General features: G+C 47.4%; 1 protein-coding gene across 1 annotated transcript; it reads right to left on the reverse strand.

The window, feature by feature from the left end:
- Positions 1–946: 946 nt before the first annotated feature.
- On the reverse strand, positions 947–10,697 carry DHCR24 (24-dehydrocholesterol reductase). The gene is made up of 9 exons (XM_082766222.1): positions 10,389–10,697; positions 9,871–10,026; positions 9,324–9,429; positions 8,941–9,059; positions 8,591–8,854; positions 7,647–7,790; positions 6,479–6,676; positions 5,542–5,720; positions 947–3,246 (listed from the first exon to the last, which is right to left on the reverse strand). Exons 1-9 carry the CDS (start codon positions 10,617–10,619, stop codon positions 3,093–3,095), a joined length of 1,551 nt encoding a protein of 516 aa, XP_082622348.1. The 5' UTR covers positions 10,620–10,697; the 3' UTR covers positions 947–3,092.
- Positions 10,698–20,454: the final 9,757 nt, after the last annotated feature.

The raw sequence follows: 20,454 nt of genomic DNA on the forward strand, positions 1-20,454 counted from the left end.
AATATGCTAATTAATCTGCAATTACCCTTTGGTGGGAGAGATAATTGAACACAGGTAAAACTATAGTAATTTAAAGAAATAGTGATTATTGTAATAGAAAGGTAAGCAAAGGAAAAAGGAGGCCTCTGAAGAGAAATGCCTGGGCAGTGATGTGGGTGAGTACAGGCTATAGAAATCCTGCTGGGGCAGAAAAACACAGGATTGCGAAACGCAGCATAAGCCAGGGCTAAAAATTTATTTGGTCAAAGGAACATAGGACTTCAGCACCTAGATTGACGTTTCAGGGGAATTCAGGCATTTGGCAGCCTGGATTTTCAGGAGAAAGCACAGGAACTTCTGCCCGGAAAGAGCACTGGAAGAAGATGTGAGAGCTGTGAGCAAGGTGTAGCAGGGCAGGAATACCTCCGTCCTTACAGAGCTGCTGTAAAGGCGTTTCTCAAGGAAACAGAGAAGATGTGGACATAAACTCAGGCTGAAGAGGGCACTGTGTCTTCATCCTCACCTCTGCGGCCGGTCATTCAAACCAGGGACCAGTTTAAATAGAGGAATGAGTTAGGTGCTACAGCGCCTGACGTGGACAGCTGAATCCAAAATGTAGCTTTGTTCTCCTGTGCCATGAAGGCAGAGGGAAAGGGTGAGGCAAGGGGGGAGAAAACAGCATCACGAGGCTCTTAAGAAGCACTTAAAGCTAATGGGACAAAAGTGAAGGGTTAAGGCTCAGCTATAAGGCGTGTCTTGGGGCAGAGATAAGGGGTCTTCAACATCCCTCCAAAGCTGTTTGCAGCGTTTGCTGCTCATCCAACAGCCTCGCAACACCTCTGCTCTCTGACCAAGACAGCAGCTTTTCTCTGTAACTGCTGAGCACTTGTAGCAATACAACAAGCCCAAGAAAGAATAAACAAAGAGCTGTTAAAAAGAAAGTTGTAATTCATTAAGAGACACCACCTTGGACAGTACACGGGCTATATTTTTATTTTAAACAGCTTTTACAGCCAAAAATCAAGACCAGCAGCAATTATGCATGTGCATGAGTGGGACTGGTACAGCTGCAGTACCAAGTCACACCATACCAAGTTTGCCAATAAATAAAGGAATGAAAAAACAAGTACAGTGCATACCTAAAGGTCATCAGTACGTAAGTGAGAGAAACACAGCTTAAGTAGAAGTATTTGCATATTCTCTAGCTGCTTTAACGTTGCCCTTTAAAAACTGACCAAACCAATTCTCGCTCTGCACAGTTCATCTTACAAGCACTGGGCTAAATCCTAGCTTCGCACAGGAACAAGGAAGCTGCTCCTGTGCCATTCCCTCGCTGGGATGGGAAGCAAAGATCACAAGTGTGAGGATCAGCGTTTGCCTTCCCAGGTACCCCGAAGCCTGGAGCGGTGCAGTGGATGCTCCAGGATCACTGACACAGCTCTGCCTCCTGCCTGGCCAGCACCGCGGGCACTGCGCTGGCTGTGTCTCCCCTCGGCAGGCTGCTCCCTGCCCCGGCAGGGCTTTCAGGGGTACCTTACTCGCAGGGAATTTGCCCAGCATGCATCACTGAGTAACAGGCCAAGCTTAATCTTGTCACTGCTTTATCATTGGTTTCATCTGGACCATAGACATCCATCTATCAATAAATAAAATCATTGGTTTAGCACTCAAATAAAAATAACACAGTTTCCCGCTGCAAACCATTTTACGAGGTCTCCACGTTGCCCTCTGTGCCACCCTCGAGAAAATTACTCCCTGGAGCTCAGCAGGGTTTAGGATAACAAATTTATGTACTGCTTGGACAAGACACGGGCTGAGTTTGGCACCATGCTTCCAGCTGTGGAGTCAGAGCACTCCCACGCCTCTGCACCTGGCTGCGTGAAGTGCACGTCTACGCTGTTTTCACCAGCATGCATCAAAAGGGGAAATCCAGCAGTACTTGCTATCGATTTCCTCCCCAGGTGACCGAAACAGTCCTTTTACAAAGCCTATCAATCTAATCTAGCTAAAATTCAAAGCAAAAACGTTCTCCGAGTCAGAACCAATGCCTGTGTATACCGAGCTTCCGCAGCAAGATTTCTTCTTACCCACAGCCACTTGCTCTAACAAACCTTGTGAAAATAAAGCCTTAAATTGTGAGGACACACTCCCTTGTCCTGCCGGACAGGACAGAATGGTCTCCGGTGACCCATGTCCTCCTCCAACTGAGTATTTATAAGGCACTAAAATTAAGCAAAAGCAAAAAACAAACAAACAAACAAACCCCCCAAAAAACAACCAACAAAAGGCAAAACCAAAAAAATCCAAATAAACTGACCCACAACAAGTAAAAAACTGAAATTAATACCTGCCTATCTGAAATAGCAGCATTTTTTCAGCTGTACAAAGCCAGAACAACGACAGTTTGAGGCAAAAAAACAATATGCTATCAATCATTAAAGAAGTAACCCTACATCCACTTACGTTTTATAATCAAAATCAGCACACACCTGACAGGCACAAGTAAAAAGCATTTGCTTCACACCTCAACGCTCAGTTTTGGAACCGAACCAGCTGCTGGGGAGTTTAACTGGGACTGCAGCACGGGATAGCCCAAGCAACCCCGCACCACGCAGCATCACGCGGCGCGGCACAGCCAGGTCGCGGTACTGTCACTAAGCCGTCCTACAGGTCACTGGCTGGAGGCAAATGTTTTCAACATCATGATTAATTCGACAATTCATTCAGCTTTGGCACCTATTTCTGTTACCTCCTTACCACTTTCAAAAGTAATTTTAAATACAGCTATAGCGTATAGCCGGTGTTGCTTCGGTGTCATCTTTTCCAGTTATTTTTCTCGTGTTTGGAGCTAGGTGAATTCACCCATGTTACTACATTAGATCCAAGATACAGAGGCTAGCACTTTGAAAAACAATCACTTCGAGTTCGGAAAAATGGTTTTAAAGCATCCTAAGAAATACTAAACAGAAGTTTATAAAGCATGAATTCATATCTTTAAACGTCAACAAGAATGAGCTTATTTGGAGGCAATAAAGCTTTTCTTTAAAAAGGATAGACTGACTAGCTATAGGTAAATTCATCTTTCCCTGATTGCTTAATTAGGTCGTTCAGGCTCAGTGCCTGGCAGCTTTGCAGATTTTGTCATACACTTCTGGAAAGGCATCCTTGCAATTCATTTGCTCCCTCAGCTTGTGGTATAACGAGCCATCAAACATATCCCAGAACTCCTCACGGGTCATATAGCAATCTGCATACAGCATCTGGAAGCTGAAATAAAAATAAATAAATAAAAAAAAAAACAGGAAGAAAGAGACAGATTCAGTATTAATTGTGCCGCAGGGTTTGAAACAGAATCAAAAAGAAAACAGACAGGGCAGGCTATGAGAGCAAACATTTGAAAAAAAAAAAAAAAGGCTTTTTAAAACCAGACAAATCTAATTGCTCATATGGATTGTGCTGGGACACTCAGCCAATTATATTTTGTGGATTTAATGTTATCAGGATTTCTCTTCCAAGAGTAAATAACATTTGATGGTGTAAACAGCAGAATACCGATACAGTCATTTTGGTAAAGATGGGAAAAGGAAGCAATTGTAATAACTGCTGCTTTTAAGGTTTGGTTCAGCAAATGTCTTCAGCCATCAGTGTACTGCCACTTTTATTAGTTTTGCTACTACAAAGAGAAAAGGAGAGGAACTAAAAAATGTATATAAAACTGTGGTTCATGTTTAGATCTCATAACCATCTGCAGCCAAATCTCCCAAAGCCATGTATTCTCACAGCTCGTGCTCACGGAAACACAAGTCTGGAGAGAACTTCAGAAGTTGCCCCAAACCAGGAGTCTGGCCCCCAGCACTGAAAACCACACATGACCTAAATGATCCCTGACAAATACTTTTCTGTCTGCTTTGGAAAGCCTGCATTCCTTTTTCCTCTGTTGAAAGCTTTTTAATTTCAGCTTCAAAAAAATGAAGTTGTTTTTTTTTTCCTGCATGCTTTCTTATGATCCACGGAGATACAGTCACTGCATCTCATGCCAGCCGCACTGCAAAATGCATTCAAGACAGATGCAGTGTGTCCTTTTCGGTTTTAAGATTTCTTTGACCTCAACACTGAGACTATAGCTGTGAAGGCAGAAATCTGCCAGAGATCAGACTAGGGTAAGACTGTAAGTTCATAGTGTAAATGAGGCCCAGTTTAACAGGGATCAATTTACAAAAAACAAACTGAATCATTATTTAGCTGTGGACTCTTTCTTACTCACTCACTCTTCTCTCCAAAATGCAGCTAGCATCAGAGGAAGCAGTAAAATACAGGTGCATAAAAGCTCTGTTGCTGTAACTATGAATGGCGACATCAAGCTTTTATACATTGTTTATTTTCCAGTGACAGGTATGGAAGAGACTAAACTCGGCTAGTAAAGAGAATTAAATTAAAAGCTTAATTTCAAGTTAATTAAAGAAGCTTAAAATTAACTTTTGGTTGCTTTGTTCTTTGGCGGATCACTTATTGTAGGTAAAAGTCATTTACATTCTCCAAATCACCTTGAAGCAGACTCACCACTGTTACTCAGCCACACGGGACAGAATCACTGTTAGACTGAGAAATAGGTTGAAATAGAAATGGAGTTAACTTGTACTGATGGTGTAAAAATACCACGGAGTTGGTTTTTTGTTCCTGAGAAACAAGTAACTGCTTCTCTACTGACACTCCTACAGCAAATTAGGCTGGCACGAGTCGCTGACAGATGGTGGCTGCACATCTCACTGTGGTCCTGTGTAACGAGGAGCAGGGCAGGGAGAAGGAGGCTCTGGAAGTGCCACCTGTGAGAGGAAAGGCTCCCACCGCCTAGGGATCAGGGTGAACAGTCAAGGCTCAGCTCCCCGCACGAGGACGCAGCAGCCAAGGACGGGGCAGAGCCGCCACAGGCGCTGCCAGGAGGGCAGGGAGCAGGACAGCCCCAAGGGCAGCCCGGGAAGCTGTCCAAGCTTTAACAGCCTGCGGGATTCCTGAAGGGGCTGTGGCCAGCTGCGGCCAGAACAGCTCTTGTGCTGCCCCTGCTCTGAACCAGCCTCCAAACAAGTCAGCTTCAGTGGGCAAGCTCAGTGCCTGCCCTCCTAAGGATGGGAGGCGAGTGGTCACCAACCCACGCTAACACCAGTTCAGCACAGAAACTGGTTTCCACACCATCAGTGCAGACCTGCTGAGGTCTTTCTGCCTGCGTGGACATGTTTTGTTGCAGCAGATTCTACTCCCAGAGCAGGCTGGAGCTTAAAAGGATGCATGGGTGACCCGTTTGGAAGCTACCTAGCTCCCAAACACACTGCCAAGAACTTCAGCCAGCGAGCCCGTTTATTAGCTTGGGTTTGCAATCAAATCACTGAAGTCGCAATTGTATTTAAAAATTGTACCATCAAGCCTGGTAATTAAAGTTAGCTTTTCATTACGGTGGCTGTTAAATTATTGCGATACCGAAGTGCTGTACTGCGAAATAAATGTGATTAAACTCCACAGCTGTCAGTTATACGGCACTGATACCACGCTAACGAGTGGGAACCTTACCCATGCACGCTTCTTACAAACTTTTCCATCTGCCTCATTGAAGCCCTGGCTTCAAATTGTTTCCTTTTGGGCTCTCCGTAAGCTCCGATGTCCACGTAGAGCTCTGTCTCGTTCCCTTTTGGGTGGACCATACCAGGGTTATTGGGCAATATGAAAGGGCATAACCACAGAGGGTATACCTGCAGAGGTAAGGAAACATCCCGTCACTTAGCTTAAATGACCGTTTTGTTGAAAATATCTCTTAGTAAAGGCGACAAAATGAAGAATTAAGAGGACATTGCCCCAGTTTGGGATCAGATCTTACACAGCTCTTCCTCTCCCGTTCTCTAGCTGTGGTTTTTAGATCCACTTTCTGATGACTGTAGCACAAACTAATTAAGATGCTCAGAGTATGTGCAGTGTGATCCAGGAATTACATTCGCCCCTCCAAATCCTTAAAGACCAGAATGTACCTTTAAAATAGAAATGACCCCCCCACCCCAATCCCAAAGCAAAGACTGAATACATTCTGAATAAAAAGGGAACTAAGTGTTTTCTTTACCAGGTCAGTCCAAAATAGAAATAACCAGATTTGTACTTATACAAACTAAAATAAATCCAGAAATAAAAACAAGAAAGTGAAAACAATTTCCACAATATGGTTTTAGCATGACTGCCAGTGATTTAGGTTAAAAAAAAATCAATTCAAGCCTTACTAAGTGATGAAATCTTTTAGAAGTGCTGGCCTTCTAACTAGAATTTGAATGTCATGTTTATATTCTTCAGAAAGCTATGTTCACTCCTGCAGCCTTGTGTCATGGAGTTGCAAAGAACAGTCCCCCCCCGATAAGATAATGACCTTTCCCACAAGCAGACTATCATGCTTTAAAACCAAGGGTCACTGTCCTTGTAACGTGCACTCTGGAATTTGCTGTGGTTTAAAAATGGGTGTTCTTACGTTAAGGTCAACGTGGAAGGTTTGGATAGATTTTTCAAGGCTCTTCATCGGGACCAGCATGTCTTGTACGACGTGGTGCTGCTCGTACAGCTTTCGAATCGCTTCTCCTTGGGTGAGTTTTAACAAAGAGATTTTTGGAGGAACCATCCAGCCAAACAGGTAACGGAAAACAGGGTTGTTGCCAAAAGGAATGATATCCTTTAAAGAGGAAAGAAGAGAAGTTTGACTTAGGAACGTGTAAGTGAAGCAAAAGACAATGCCTGAGAATCCTCAGAGCAATAGTAAATGAGATTTTCAATAAATTTAACTGCTGATACTTTTGCTGAGCTATTATAATATGAACAGGAACTCAGAGAGGTCTGGACTGAATTTAGCTGCACAGCCCATTCCTAAGCCTCCTCTGCTTATGACAAAAGATTTTCAGAGCCATACGAATCCCAGTACACAGTCAGCCCCAAATACTTTCAGATAATGAAGTTCCAAGAGAAGTAGGCTATTATCTTAAAAAACGGGTGTAAGGAGCTCATAAGAAGCTAAACTTGCAAAACTCCTGCAAGAGCTAACACATGCAAGATCGGGCCTTAAAAGAATGTTACAGCTGTAAAATGTGAAGTACTTTCTGCATAGCAAACTCCTGCTTAACTTCTCCAGCAGCTGGAAGGATTTGGTATCTCACTCCAAAGATTCAAAATGTGGCAATAGTAATCTTTCAGCATGCCAAATAAAAGTTTTGCATAAATGCACATCACTACAAATGCGTTCATGTAATTAAAATTAATGATGCAACTAAATAATGAGCATTATGAGTTTAGGCAGGGCACATTTTCAGCCACGATTGACACATTCATGGTTTTTCCACCGTTTGTCTTTGGAAATCACTTAGTAGGCGTAAAATCTTAACGCTTAAGTATGCATTTACATTTTAAATTCAGAAAAGCACTGAAACCAAAATTAGGAAGTTACGATCTGATGCTTTAAATATAAAGTAGCGGCTTTGGCTTTGTGTTGCCCAAATACAGGGCTTTACATTTGCCACTAACTTCATTGTTTTTTCTCTGTCATTCAAGGCAGAAGTGTTGCCAAGGGGAAGAAGGCACATTGTACCTACACGGGGAAAGAGCTGAGCAGCTTTCTGTAGATGTTATTTTAATTTTGGATCTGGTCTTACCTGGAGTTCCCAGAAGATGCTACGTGTATGTCTATGGTAATAATGTCTCGAGGGAATGTATTCAATCCCAGTCCTGTCAGCTTTCAAATACTTCTCCACATGCTTGAAGAACCATGGCTTGTAGTAGTTGCCAATTCTGTTTATCTACAAGGAAACATGCACTCATTAGCAAATCCCAACGTGGACGACAATGACACCTTACCAGACAACATTAAGTACATCCCCGAAATTCCTTTACCATGAAGGATCAACATTATATCCTCTGTGACAGTTCAAAAGAGACTGTCTCAAGAAATCTAGAAAGCCTTCATGTCTCCTTCTTCCAGCCACATGCACGGCTCCCTCTTAACATTCTTCTCACGATGGAGAATTTAAACAAGGCCTGCATGTTATGGGCAGGGTAATAGGAGACCACGAATGTGGCAGAACCAGATTCCTAAGACACTGAGCTCTCAACCCATCATTAATCCGAAGCCCCACTGTGGCAGAGGAGAAACATCCAGGTTGAGCAACGCAGTGAACAGACAGCAAGTCCATTCTACAAACATGCCTGATTTGTCTTACTAGTAGCGTTAACTGCATTAAGAGGTGCTGGGGAAAGAGTTGCTCTGAATAACTGCAGGTTGAAACAGAGTATATGAAAAAAGATACTTCTCTTCCTCCCTGGGTACTGCAAAGCAAAGGCAGATTAAATTATTTGCAGTAATAACGAAAATCAGTGGGTCGCTTCCCATCAATTGAAGAGATTTAGAGTACAGACTCTGCTGTAGTAACAAAGAGCTGCAATTTAAAACATCCTGGAGGACAGATCTAAGTTTTCATCCCATATTAAGAGATTGTTCTGATCTTATAATGATTCTAGTTGTAAAATGTCATATGGTAGCGTAGCTCCGATTAAACCTTGGGGGCATTGTTTTCTTTGTGAATAACTTCCCTTTAGTTACCTTGCTTTGTTCAGCTTCATCGGTCAGGACTCCTGTCATGATGACTGCTTCGTCCAAAGAATACACGAGTCCTTCCACAAAATTATTCTCCTTTTTCTTAGACTCTTCGGTAAACTTTTCACAAATATTCTGCAGTCCTCTTACGGGCTTGTAATGGATTTTGACATATTTCTTGGCAGGAATCATTTTTATTTCTGCTGCAACCAGGAAACCCAGAGTACCACAAGACCAAGGCACTGCATAAAATAGGTCTGAATTTTCAGTCTGCAAAAAGTATGTCATAATCATATATCCATACTGACAAGGGTCAATGACATTGTAAATGATAGCAAAACAACATTTTGTCTTACTGGTGTACATCTCACAAGGCTTCCATCAGCAAGAACAAGTTCATAGGCCACACAGGTATGTTGAAAAAGTCCATAGATATGGGATGAAGACTCAATGCCGGTTCCCATGATCAAACCACCTTGTTGAGAGAGCACATAACAAATCACATGAAACACGCTTCAAAATGAACGTGATTTATGAGAACAAAGCTTTGCTTTTGAGCTCTGGGTGTGGCTTTTAAGATTATTTGGAAAAAGGAAGAAATGAGTGCTTGTAACACAAATACCTTAACAGAACACAGGGTATTTCAGGACACTTTTAAATCAGACAAGGCGCTACTGCATAAAAGCAAATGAAAATGCAGCAAAATCCATCAGTCTCTTGTCATCACAACAACCCTTACCTACTGTAAGGTCATCGAGCTCTGGCACCACAGGAATAGTCCAGCCCATAGGATTCAGGTACGCAGTCAGCTGGCCCATGGTGACCAAAGGTTCCACACGAACCACCTAAAAAGCCAAAAAAAGACCCAATCCTGCCATCAGGCATAAGCTAAGTGTTTGGCGTTAGTGATGACAAACCATGGCTAACTGGATTGTAGTCCCATCTGTTATCAGAACTCAGAGCCTTACTTCCCCAAGAGCGCTACTAAAAATAGTTGGAACTGTTTAGTGATTCCTCCCCTGCCTCAGCATCTTGTTGCTCAGTCCCCAAGCCCATAAATCAATCTGGGCTTTCAGGCTTCAGCACGTAAAACTAAGCAACCCCATATGCTGTTTTTTTGGACAGAGTGATCCAAGTGCATGTTGTAGAACCCGAATATTGGTGGGTCTGCAAAGCCGACTGCCAGGAATATCCTTTGTTCTGGATGGGGTCCTGCTCCCGAGCTATAACCACGGCACAAAACGCTGCAGGTTTCAGCGTTACGGAAGCGTTGTGGGGAACGTTACCTGCCGCTCGCTGTCCACTTCCAGCACATCCATCAGGTTGATCATGATGTTCTTGTGCACCTTCTTGTACTTCCCCACGCGCAGCGACACGGTCAGCCAGCCGGGCCGCCCGGTGCACATGTACCTCCTGCTGCCTTCATTCTTCCACTCCCGAACCTGTGGGAAACGGCAAGAGGGAGACACTTTGAGCAAGAAACACCCCTCCTGTGGCAAATTTTCCCCTCAGCATGACAAATATCTACAAATATTGTCATTTCCCAGCGGGTGGGTGACCGCTCTGTCTGCCTCACAGCGCTGCAACCCCACAAACTTACGAACCAAACCCCACCACAGGGGAGGTGATAATGAAGAGGGGCAGCTCCAAACCCCCGATACCTTTAGGATTTAGCCTCAGGACCCCAATACCTTTAGGATTTAACCTCGAGACCCCAAATCCGAGCCACAAACCCCCCCCGGAGCCCCTCGGAGGCCCCTCACACCCCTTTTTTCGCCCCCCCCCGGTGCCGTGAGGGGCCCACCTGGTCCTGGATGTGCCGGACCCGCTGTGCGTGCAGCCTCGGGGCGCTGTGCAGGCGCCTGACGGCCCAGGCGCGCAGCTGGTAGTAGACGTCGAAGAGGATGGAGAGCGGCAGCAGGAAGAGGCAGACGAAGACCCAGCGGTGGTGCACCAGCACGGCCTCCAGCCCGCGGTGCCGCACCCACAGCAGCAGCAGCAGCAGCCCGGCGCACAGCGACCACAGCGCCGACATGGCGCCGGCCGCCCCCCTCTCCTCAGCCTTTGCCTCAGCACCGGTCGCGATCGTGATCGTGATCGAGATCGCGATCGCGCCCCCCCCCCCCCCGTCCTACCCCGCTCCCTCCGGTTCCCGGTTCCCGCCGCACCCCGGCGCTAGGACCCGGCGACGCTGCCGCCCACCCCCCCCACTCCGCGCGCGCCCGCCCCGCGCCGCCATTGGCCGTCGCCCTGAGGAGAGGGGAGGGGAGCGGCCAATGAGGGCGCTGCGGGGAGATCGGACCAGGCGCGGGGGGCGGTGATTGGTTGGGAGGGGGCGGGAGGTGGTCGGCGCGCGGAGAGGCGGGACCGGGAACACCCCGGGGGAGGGGCGGGGGGGGGGAGTGGGGAGGGGCGGGGCTGGGGGCGGGGCTAAGGGGAGGGGGGCGGGGCTTGGGGAGGGGGCACCCCAGGGGAGGGGGAGGGGAGGGGGCACCCTTGGGTGGGGGCACCCTGGGGGGACAGGGACAGGGACAGGGACAGGGACGGGCACAGGGACGGGGACAGGGATGGGGATGGGGATGAGGATGAGGATGGGGTTGGGGTTGGGGATGGGGGTCCTGGGGTGGGGGCACCCTGGGGGCACAGGGATGGGGTGGGGGACGCAGTGGGGGCACCCAAGTGGGGGCACCCTTGGGAGATCAGGAGTGGGGAGGGGGCAGGCTGGGGGCACCCTCACGGGGACAGGACCTGGGGCAGGGGCACCCCCAGAGGGGTGAGGCTGGGGTGGGGGCTCCAGGTGGGGGCACCCATGGGGTCTGAGGGTCTGGGACCCCCCTGGGTCAGGGGCTGGTGTCATCAGGGGACAGGGCACAGGTCCGTCGGGTGACAAGAGCAGCAGGGTTCAAAGCTCAGCAGCCACACCTTGTGTCTCCTTCAGAAAACTGGGAGCCGCCGTTCTGGGCCTTGCTCGTTCTTTTTTCCCCCTGCTTTTATCAAAAAACTCATCTGCGGCTTCACTGCTCCGACGTTTTGAGGTGGTCTCCCGATTTTCCAGCCTGACTTTATTCGCAAATTGCGTTGATTGCATTCGTGGCCAGGCTGTACTACGCTGGTGCTTTTCCTTCTTGTACCTGAATTGATGTTATCTCCTTTTGTTTACCCATTTCCCTGCTGGCTGGAATTATGCATGACAAAGAAGTTTCCCGTGCTGTAGGAGAGGTTATTTTAACCTCCGTGAAGGAGCTAAATAATTGTGCTTGATCTGAGAGTGGTCAAGTGCAGGGCTTATTGGGTAACAGCATCATTTATTCATAAGGAGATATTTATACCTTTGGTGTAAATACTACTTTCAATTTTTTTTTTTTTAATGAAGATCCATTAAAAGCGTTTATAACGTTTTCTGTGCTCTGCTCTTGTTTTTGTAAGGCCCTAGGCAGCGGGAAGGGAGCAGGTGAGCTTGAAGACTGCAGTGCGAAAACGTGCTTTGGAATAGAGAAATGAATCATTGTTAAGATCACAGTGAAATTGCCTATGTACATACCGATGCCAAGCACAGAAGATGCAGGAATCGGGAGGGAAGGGGAGGGAGATTTTTTTAAGGCTGATATTTTTCAGTTTTAGCTATTTTAGGCGCGAGCAAAACATCATCCAACAACCGATGTCGGCTTAGCAAAACACCATCTACAAATATGGTCTGAAAAGCTGAGATTCCCCCGGTATCTTCTGTAAGATTAAAACCCCAATTCTCTTCGATTACCATTTCATGTGTGCTTAAGCTGTTGCTGCTTCTTAAAAAAGCAGCCCTCTTCCCTTCCTCCTCGCCCTCCCTCGCCTGCCATCCCTGCCGCCCACTCACGCTGTTCTGGGCATGCTGTGCAGTACAAATGCTTCTGCTGTCACTCTGTACAACAGGTTGGAGAACCCATCTGACTGAAGAGTTAAACTGTTTTTTAAATTCATCTTTTCCTGCCCGGATCAGCTCTCTGATGGAGTTCAGCCACTTGTGAGGGCGGAGTGCAGGGAGCAGAGCAGGGGCTTCTCACCGGCTGCGCGGGGTCACCCCTCTCCTTGGTGAGAGCTCATCACAGATTGCTCCGGCAGGACTTTGTTCACTACAAAAGCAGGGCTTAGCGATGACTATGCAAAGGCTTTTGGACAAAGAATTAAAAGATGCAGCTATTTTTCTAAGGAGACAGCTAAAGGGACGTGATAATAGTGTGCAGAGCATTGGAGCTGTGGAAGAAAGTAGGCTGATAACTTCTGTCTCCGTAAGAAAAGTATCAAGAGGCATTCAGTGGAAGCAGAGAAAGGCATTGAAAACAGTGAGAAAGCCCTTTTTTCATGCGATCTCACTTAGCCCTGGTACTGGCTGCCACGGAGCTGCTGCTGGGTGGTACATCGAAAGGATGGGCATTTTAACAGCAATGCCTATGAAAACTGAACGGGAATTTTGGAAAGGCTGCAAGCCTTAATTCAATAAATAAACTAGCCCGTGGTTATTAGGGGCTAGGAGTACATTTCCCTAATCACCTACCACCACGTTTCCTGCATGCTTGTTTGGCACAGGGTTGTACAGTCAGAAATGGGACATGGTTTCAAAGGGCTCGACTGCTGCGGTGCTCAAACTGGTATGTGAGAAGCTCCCTCTACTGAGAAAACCAAAGTATTTGCAGTCGCCTTGAATAAAAAGTCTGTCGGAGGTTGTAGCTGCAGTGGGGCTTGCTGTGTGACACCAGCAGGCTGACATGTGCTCTTTGGGCTATGGGCTGAACGAGTCCTGAGCAGCTTTCTCTCATCCCATAAATGAAGAAAAATGCCAAATTTCAGCCTCAGGGCTTTCAGGAAAAAAAAATACAGGAGAAAATTATCAGCTGTTTTATAGACTGATGGTATCAGAACAAATGCCAGAATATTCCAGAGGGATGACTCGCAGTGCTGCATGACTTCTGAAAGAACAAAGTCACTTTATGGAACTTTTTTAAAGCAAAATTGAAAGTCAGCCTGGTCTGGGCAGTGCTCTGTGTGAGGGGAATGTGCCTTTCTCAGGGCTGTCTGGGATGGGAGGCATGAACCCCACCTTACACCTGACAGCCACACACAGGGCTGGGGGCAGTTTCCAGGGCAAAGAGCACTAAACCCTTTAGACAGAGTAGGTGGAAATGGGAAACAGCTGGTCCATCCTTTCTAAAGAGCAGGGATTTAGGAACTGGAGTGGCTCCACGTGAACTTACTCCACCTGGATGTGCATTTGGGAGGCCCAGTAGGGCACAGGAGATTTCAAGACAAAAGGAGACATAAGGACCCATTTTCTACTGATGTTTGATTCATCAAACCTACGTGCTGCACCTTAGAAAACCTTCTCTTTAGAGGGTCGATGGGAAGAACGTGGTTTATCTTACATTTCACTCATATTTCAGGTGAGGGAGAAGAGATGCTTGATGACTCGAGGAGGATGAGGGCAGCAACTTTGGTGGCTGTTGGAAAGCCCATCAAAAAGGGACAATGGGATTGTAGTTGCTTTATAAACTGCTGAGTACATCTCAGGGAAAGTGAAATCCCGTGTGAAGGCTTAGACCTTCAGGGTGATTAGGCTGTTTGAGGTGTAGGTGGGTTGAATGTAATGTGGAAGATCTTGTCTGACACCTGTGATGGCGATGGAAGAATTGGGGTAGGGTCTTCAGGTGGCTGTAGCCTGGCCTGCTCTGTACACCTAGACCTCAGGTTGACATTGCTCCTTCCTTGCATTCCCCTTGTCCTCTGAGGGCCCAGTCATCCTGGGAGGAATCAGATGTAGGGTGAGAAATCTGGGACATGAGCAAATGGTGGGATGGGGCCCAGCCTTCAGCGGCCATGTGCTGTGGTAGGAAGCAAGGTCAGCTACTGGTCAACGCGTTCACAGAGCAGCCGAAAAAATGTGCCACAGAACTTGCGAGAGCTCTCGCGTATTGTCTCTAACACGCATTAAATCCAGCTTTACAACTGCCTGTGAAAAGATACTCTGCCTGGGATTTATAAAAAGAATCACTTAGCAAAACAGAGAGCTGGGCTGGGAAAGGAATTCAGCCCTGCCTTTGTTGTCACCAGGGCCGGTGTCCTCAGCCTCAAAACCGAAAGGGCTGTGACAAGGTGGCTGTGTGGTGGTGGGGGTTGCTGAAGGAGCTGGGGGTCCAGCTCTGGAACTGCAAGACACACCCGAGGGGCCACCACGCTCCTTGGGTGTGAGCGGTGGAGGAGAGGTGGCTGTCGGGCAGTGCTGGTGAACCTCCAGCTGGCTTTGTGGCCCACTGGGCACGCGGGTGCCTGAGGGTGAGCAGGAGAAGTGGCTGGAGAAGCTCATGATACATCAGACACGAGTGCCCGTGGCCTCCAAGATGCCCAAGGTGAATTTTCCGTGAAGGCAGCTGAGGACCACAGCTGGTAGGGGGCAGGTTTGGGGGAACCTCTTCCACCGCTGGCCTCCAGCCTCCTCCTGCCCGCAGGGGCAAGCACTGTGGGAACGTGCAGAAAGCATTCAGGGCTAATGTGACGATGAAGGCTTTCAGAGGAAAACACTGCAAGATATTTTACTGTTAAGGCCAAATTTTTCTCCTGTTCTCAGCTCCCAGCACGTGTGTTTAGCCTCCTAGTGTTGGATGTACTTGTGGGCCCTTTTCCTCCAAATAAAGCGAAGACTTTTGCTGCCTTGGCTGTTGCTGTTCTCCCCGTCTGGTGCTGTCACTCAGTCACCTGTCTGCTTTCATTTATTTCAACATTTTATGGGCCCACTCCCAGATGATGTAAAGTGCTAAAACTCCAGGCCGCGCTCCAAAAACATCAAACTGCAGCTCAGTGTAGGATCTAGACCTTCGGGTTTACTTACCTAGGCGAAAGAAAAATGGAAATGTTTTATGGAAAGCAAAAGATGGAAAAGGAAGCTGAAACCAACAGTTGAAAATGTTGGCTATATAAGGATTGTATAGCTATTATAGTTACCTCGCATATCCTTTTTATAAGCGAAGCCATCATAGACAGATAAGTTAGTAATTAAGGGTGACAAGAATATACCATTGTTCCAATAATAAGGAACTGTATTAGTCTTATCAAGGATAAATGGAGGCAGATTTAGTATAGTTCAGCATTGTGCTGATGGGCCACAAAAGCCCTTTTTTCATTAGAGAACTCAGGATAGAGCCAGGTCAGAAGCTGATTACTGGTATCTGTTAAGCCATTTCACTTCCCTCTCAGTTGCTCATCTTCTTTTGATTGCAGATGTGCTTTTGTCACAGCCCACGTTGTGAAGCAGCTCCCAGGGCTGTGAAGCTGAGCAGGAGGAAGCAGGAGATTTTAGGAAGAGGGCTGTCTCCAGCCTGTGTTAAAGCCTGGACTCACTTCTCAAGTCTAGCTGTGGACTCATGCAGCCGTTCTCTGTCTCTTTCTGCCCTCTCCATCCACAGCGAGGCCCATTTATTTTTACAAAACCCTTAAGAAAAGCTGATCAGCCAGCAATAAACCATTGTCCTCCCTGAGCGATTAATTACCATTATCTCTAATACCAACCAAGAGCCTGTAGTAAGCTCTGAACTTCATTGCATTGAGGTGTTTGTCCACATCCAGACTAATGCCAATGACAGGGCTGGCTTGAGGCGTGTTGTGCTGGGGGTGGCACAGTGAATCACCGGAGGAGGAGAGCCTTCTGTCCAGAGAGAGCTGACAGTTTCCTGGCACAGCGGTATTTACACCTCCAGGGAAGTGAAACTACACTCTTTCAAAAAGATGAGCAGCCAGACTAGCTAAGGAAAGGACAGGGTATGTTTTGGGGAGGGAGGTTAACTCTCAAAGTCCTGGAAGGCTTCATACGGAGATGGAGCAGGGAAGCCCCTGATGGGGATGGCACATCTCCAGCTCAGGGATGCCACTTTCTGGGGGGACCTTCCCTTGCTCAGTCTGGCTCTGACACATTTAATGCCATTATGGAGAAGTTGCAGCCCTTTACTTCCTAAGATATCATTTTTGTGGGCTTTAAATTTTTTCTGCAGTTACCTAGAAACACGGGTAGGTAAGAAGATGTAAATGCTCCAGGTAAAAAGCGAGGCAAGGTGTTCAGGGAGAAAGCTTAGGTTTTACTAGGTCAACAGACAAGGCTGTGGGCAGGCTCTGAAGGCAGCAGACAAGCTCATGGGCACAGCAGTACAGCTGGAGCAGCACCAGTGCTGCTGGATGGAAGAGGGTGATCTTTGCTGTTTGCAACGGAGACCATGCAACATGAAGAAAAGAGAGCCAAACAAAGCATCTACTGCCTACACTTGTGGAAGAAACATAGCACCTTTCCCAAAGGTCTTGCTCCTTGTAGTCCTCAGACTACCAGGCACTGACACAAATAGTCAGACCTGCAGACCTGTTTTTATCTAAGCATATATCCCTCACACTGATAAAAGGTGTTCCCTCTCCTTTCAGCCATACCTTGCTTATCTCCTCAGGCCACCATGGCTACAACACGAGTTTTTCAGCATTCACTGGTGGCGTGATATTCCCTCTGCAACCACACAGCTCATCACACCAGCGCCAGCAGTGCTTGTAGGCAGCTCGACACCAGGCCAGAAGGTGAGGTAGTGCAGGAGGCACTGGGCAAGGAGAGCAGCTGTGGAGCATCTGGGACTGGTTTTAGTGGGTGTTGAGGTCTTCACACACTGTGGCAGCCAGAAGAGCTAGATGGCTGTTCTATAGATTTCCTAAAAAATTGTAATTAATGCTGCTTTTAAGCTTCTCTTTTGCATTTCTGTGCTGAAAAAGAAAAAAAAAAAAAAAGAAAGAAAAATAAAAGAAAAAATAAAAGAAAAAGCCTATTACTGGCTCCCTGGAGTCTGCTGTAATGGCTGAGTGCTGGGAGACATTCAGACTTCACGGGGCTCTTGGGAATGTCCGTGTAGCTGGAGCTCATCCCTCGTGTAGTGCTGCATTTGCTGGAGCTCCGCTGAAAGCAAAGTTAGCCAGTTTTGTCTTTGGTTGTATGTGTTTGCTGCTATGTTGAACATTAGCATTTTAATCAAGGAAGCAGAGAAGCTTCAGCCTCATATATTCACCACGTGACACAAAGATAATACTTGCCGTGATTTAGCAGCCAGTGCAGACCTTTGATGCCTTCTCTGCTCAGGTGAAATAGCCGTGCTCATGGCCAGCCTCAGGCATGGCTGTGGGGTTTCCAGGACTGCAAATTGGTGTTTTTTTTTTTGTTTTTTTTTTTTTTTGTTTTTTTTTTTTCACCATGAGCCAAATATCAGCTGATACTCCATCAGAGCTGCAACTTCTGCAGCATGTAAAGCACGCTGGGTGATGGGTCGCACGTGTGTTAGCCTAACTGCTGTGCCTCTTCCCAGAAAAAGGAGCTCAGACCTGAAATGTGCAGAGTGTGTGGGGCCTCCCTATGGGAAAAATTCCAGCAGTTCAAGAAAAGCTTCACCTGACTAAGAATTTATCAGGAACATCAGGATTCAATGATTTCCTCCCTCTACCCCTTTTTAGGCAAATCTAAAATCCTTTGTAGGTTTGTAGATTTTTCCACCATTTCTTTGTGGAAATATATGCTCCTAGGAAGCTCTTACCATCTCACCATGTTTGCAAAATGGAAATTTCCCTTACAGGAATCCCACAGCTTTGACATGCCCACTTACCTACAACAGCACCAGCAGAGGGCCGCACACTGTCCTGGTGCTGCTGTGCTAATTCAAGTTCTGAATGAAGAATGGAAGGAATTTCAGATCATTGCTCATCCATAAATCCTTCTGTGGATGAGATTATCAGTACCCTTCCTTTTCCAGGACGTCTCACCACAGCCATGTTCCTCAGTGTGGTGCAGCTTTGCAAACTTCTGGTTAGGACCATTGCAGTCCTGTTAGTGCATTACAGGCTCCAAACACACAGGTTTGGGGGCCAGAGCCTTGCTAGATGATGGACATTGCCAGGGCAGAAACCACTTCAGAAACCACCAAAGAGAGAGCTATGGACAGTTGCAGGTTGAACCCCAAATAAACCTAAGGTCACAGGTGAAAATTGCGTGATTTCAAGAAGTAGGACAAATATTTTCCGTGCTAAGATTTACTTACTGGATTAAGCGGGAGCGCCTGAGCCAGTATATCAACAAACACATATAATTAGGCATTTTAAGAAGATGCAAATTAAGGCAGAGATAAACAGCAGGAGGTCTCTCCCTTGCTGTACGCGTGCTGGGTGTAGGAACGCCTTCCCATCTGCAAGCTGTAGGGCACAGCAGCTCGGCAGGCTGCACCCCGCTCTGCCGGGCCGCCTATGGGCACCTCATGCATCCCCTGAGGCCTCGGCAGCAGCTTTTAGTGTCCTCTCTATGAGAAGGCGATGTTATGTTGAGGAATTATTGCATGTAGAGAGCCCAGACCTCCCTCCCCACATGGGCAGAAGGTGTTTGGGTGCATGGCACGGGTGGAGGCCTGCGGCCTGTCCCACGGTGTGGACGCTCCTGGCCTGGTACGAGGGCCTGGCAGCCTCACCCCAGCTTATGGGGCTGATAATTGAAATATATTGAAAATTCTGGCTTATTTAGCCTGACTGTACAGTGAAATACACCGTTTTACATGTGAGCAAGATGTGGTGGATCAAGCAGCAGCACTCTCCCTGAGCAGCGGGAGGGAGAGCCGCGCTGCTGCAGCAGCACGAGGATCGGGCACGGCAGCCTTACCTGGGGGAGGCAATTACAGGAACAATCTCGCTTTCTCTGTTCCTCTTTGTTCCTGTTCTTGCAGGGGCTGAAGCTGTCTTTTATATCTTCTTGTTTTCTCCACCGTGTTCTCACCGTGCATGGGATGTTTTTCATATATTGCCCAGAGATTCTGCCTTTATTATGGAGAATCCCTTTGTGCCCTTACCCAGCTGTGCTTCAGCACCTCGAGCACCAGCAGGAAGGAGAGGGAAGATGTTGAGGGGCCAAGGCCATCCAAGAGGTGCCAGCTCTCTGCCACTTGTGTCACGGGCACCCTCAGCATGTCTGGCCTCTAGCCTGTTGCAAATTGTCTGATTTGGGTTTGTGTCTGCCCTACTCAGGGAACGAAGGAAGATCCCAGTTGGTTGTGGGGCTGGAGGAGCAGTGCTTTGGCACGGAGCGGCCTCTCTTACCATGTCTCCCTGCAGTCCCGTGCATGCAGAGCCCTGTACAACCGCTGCCTGGGAGTGCTTCAGAAACCTGTTAACCAAATCTCAGTTAAAAATAATACCGAGCAGGTGACAAGCAGAAGAACATGTGTCATTGTGCTTTGATATGGGAGCTGGTGATTCACGGCGCCTGCGTTGCTCACGGACGGCAGGCGCTGATACAGGTGCCTGTGGCAGAGGAATCCAGGTGTCCTCTGGGGCTGAGCTCTGTCCTGCCCTCCTCATACCACTGTTTCTCTGGCCCCTTTTAAAAAACTATTCTGTCTGCAAGCAAAAAGAGCCATGTACCCACACATGTTCAACCAGCCAGAGTGGCTACCAGCAGATGTGAATTATGTGACGGGGCTTTGCAACAGCCCCTACAGCCCATGCAGATAGACCTGGAGCTGTTTTGAACCAGCAAGATGAGGGGCTGCAGGCAGTGCAGGAACAGCAGCCCGGTGCAGATGTATCCATAGAAATGTCTTCATCTGCCAGTGAGGTGCAGCTGTAGCTCTGGAGCAGCACAATGAATCTGTGAGGGCACACGGCAATAGCAGGGAGCGGTGTGACAGCCGTTAATGAAATTTGCCTCCACCTGGGTGATTAGGAAGCATGCACAAAGCCAGCTGCCAGTCATACAGCTCATCCTGCACCTTAGATCAGAGCACACTCAGCTTGTTTAAAATCCAGATATACCCACGATTGCTGCAGGGCAAAAAGATCCCGCTGGA

This window comes from Aythya marila, assembly GCF_965140915.1.
Source record: "Aythya marila genome assembly, chromosome: 8".
In the NCBI taxonomy this organism is placed as follows: domain Eukaryota; kingdom Metazoa; phylum Chordata; class Aves; order Anseriformes; family Anatidae; genus Aythya; species Aythya marila.

Bases quoted from the DNA above. Each gene is read 5' to 3' on its own strand.
- DHCR24 (XM_082766222.1), bottom strand. From the start codon at position 10,619: ATGTCGGCGCTGTGGTCGCTGTGCGCCGGGCTGCTGCTGCTGCTGCTG. The intron at 10,027-10,388 runs GTGGGCCCCTCA...CGTTTCCCACAG, and splicing joins TCCGGCACATCCAGGACCAG to GTTCGGGAGTGGAAGAATGA. The intron at 9,430-9,870 runs GTAACGTTCCCC...TTGGCTTTTTAG, and splicing joins AAGTGGACAGCGAGCGGCAG to GTGGTTCGTGTGGAACCTTT.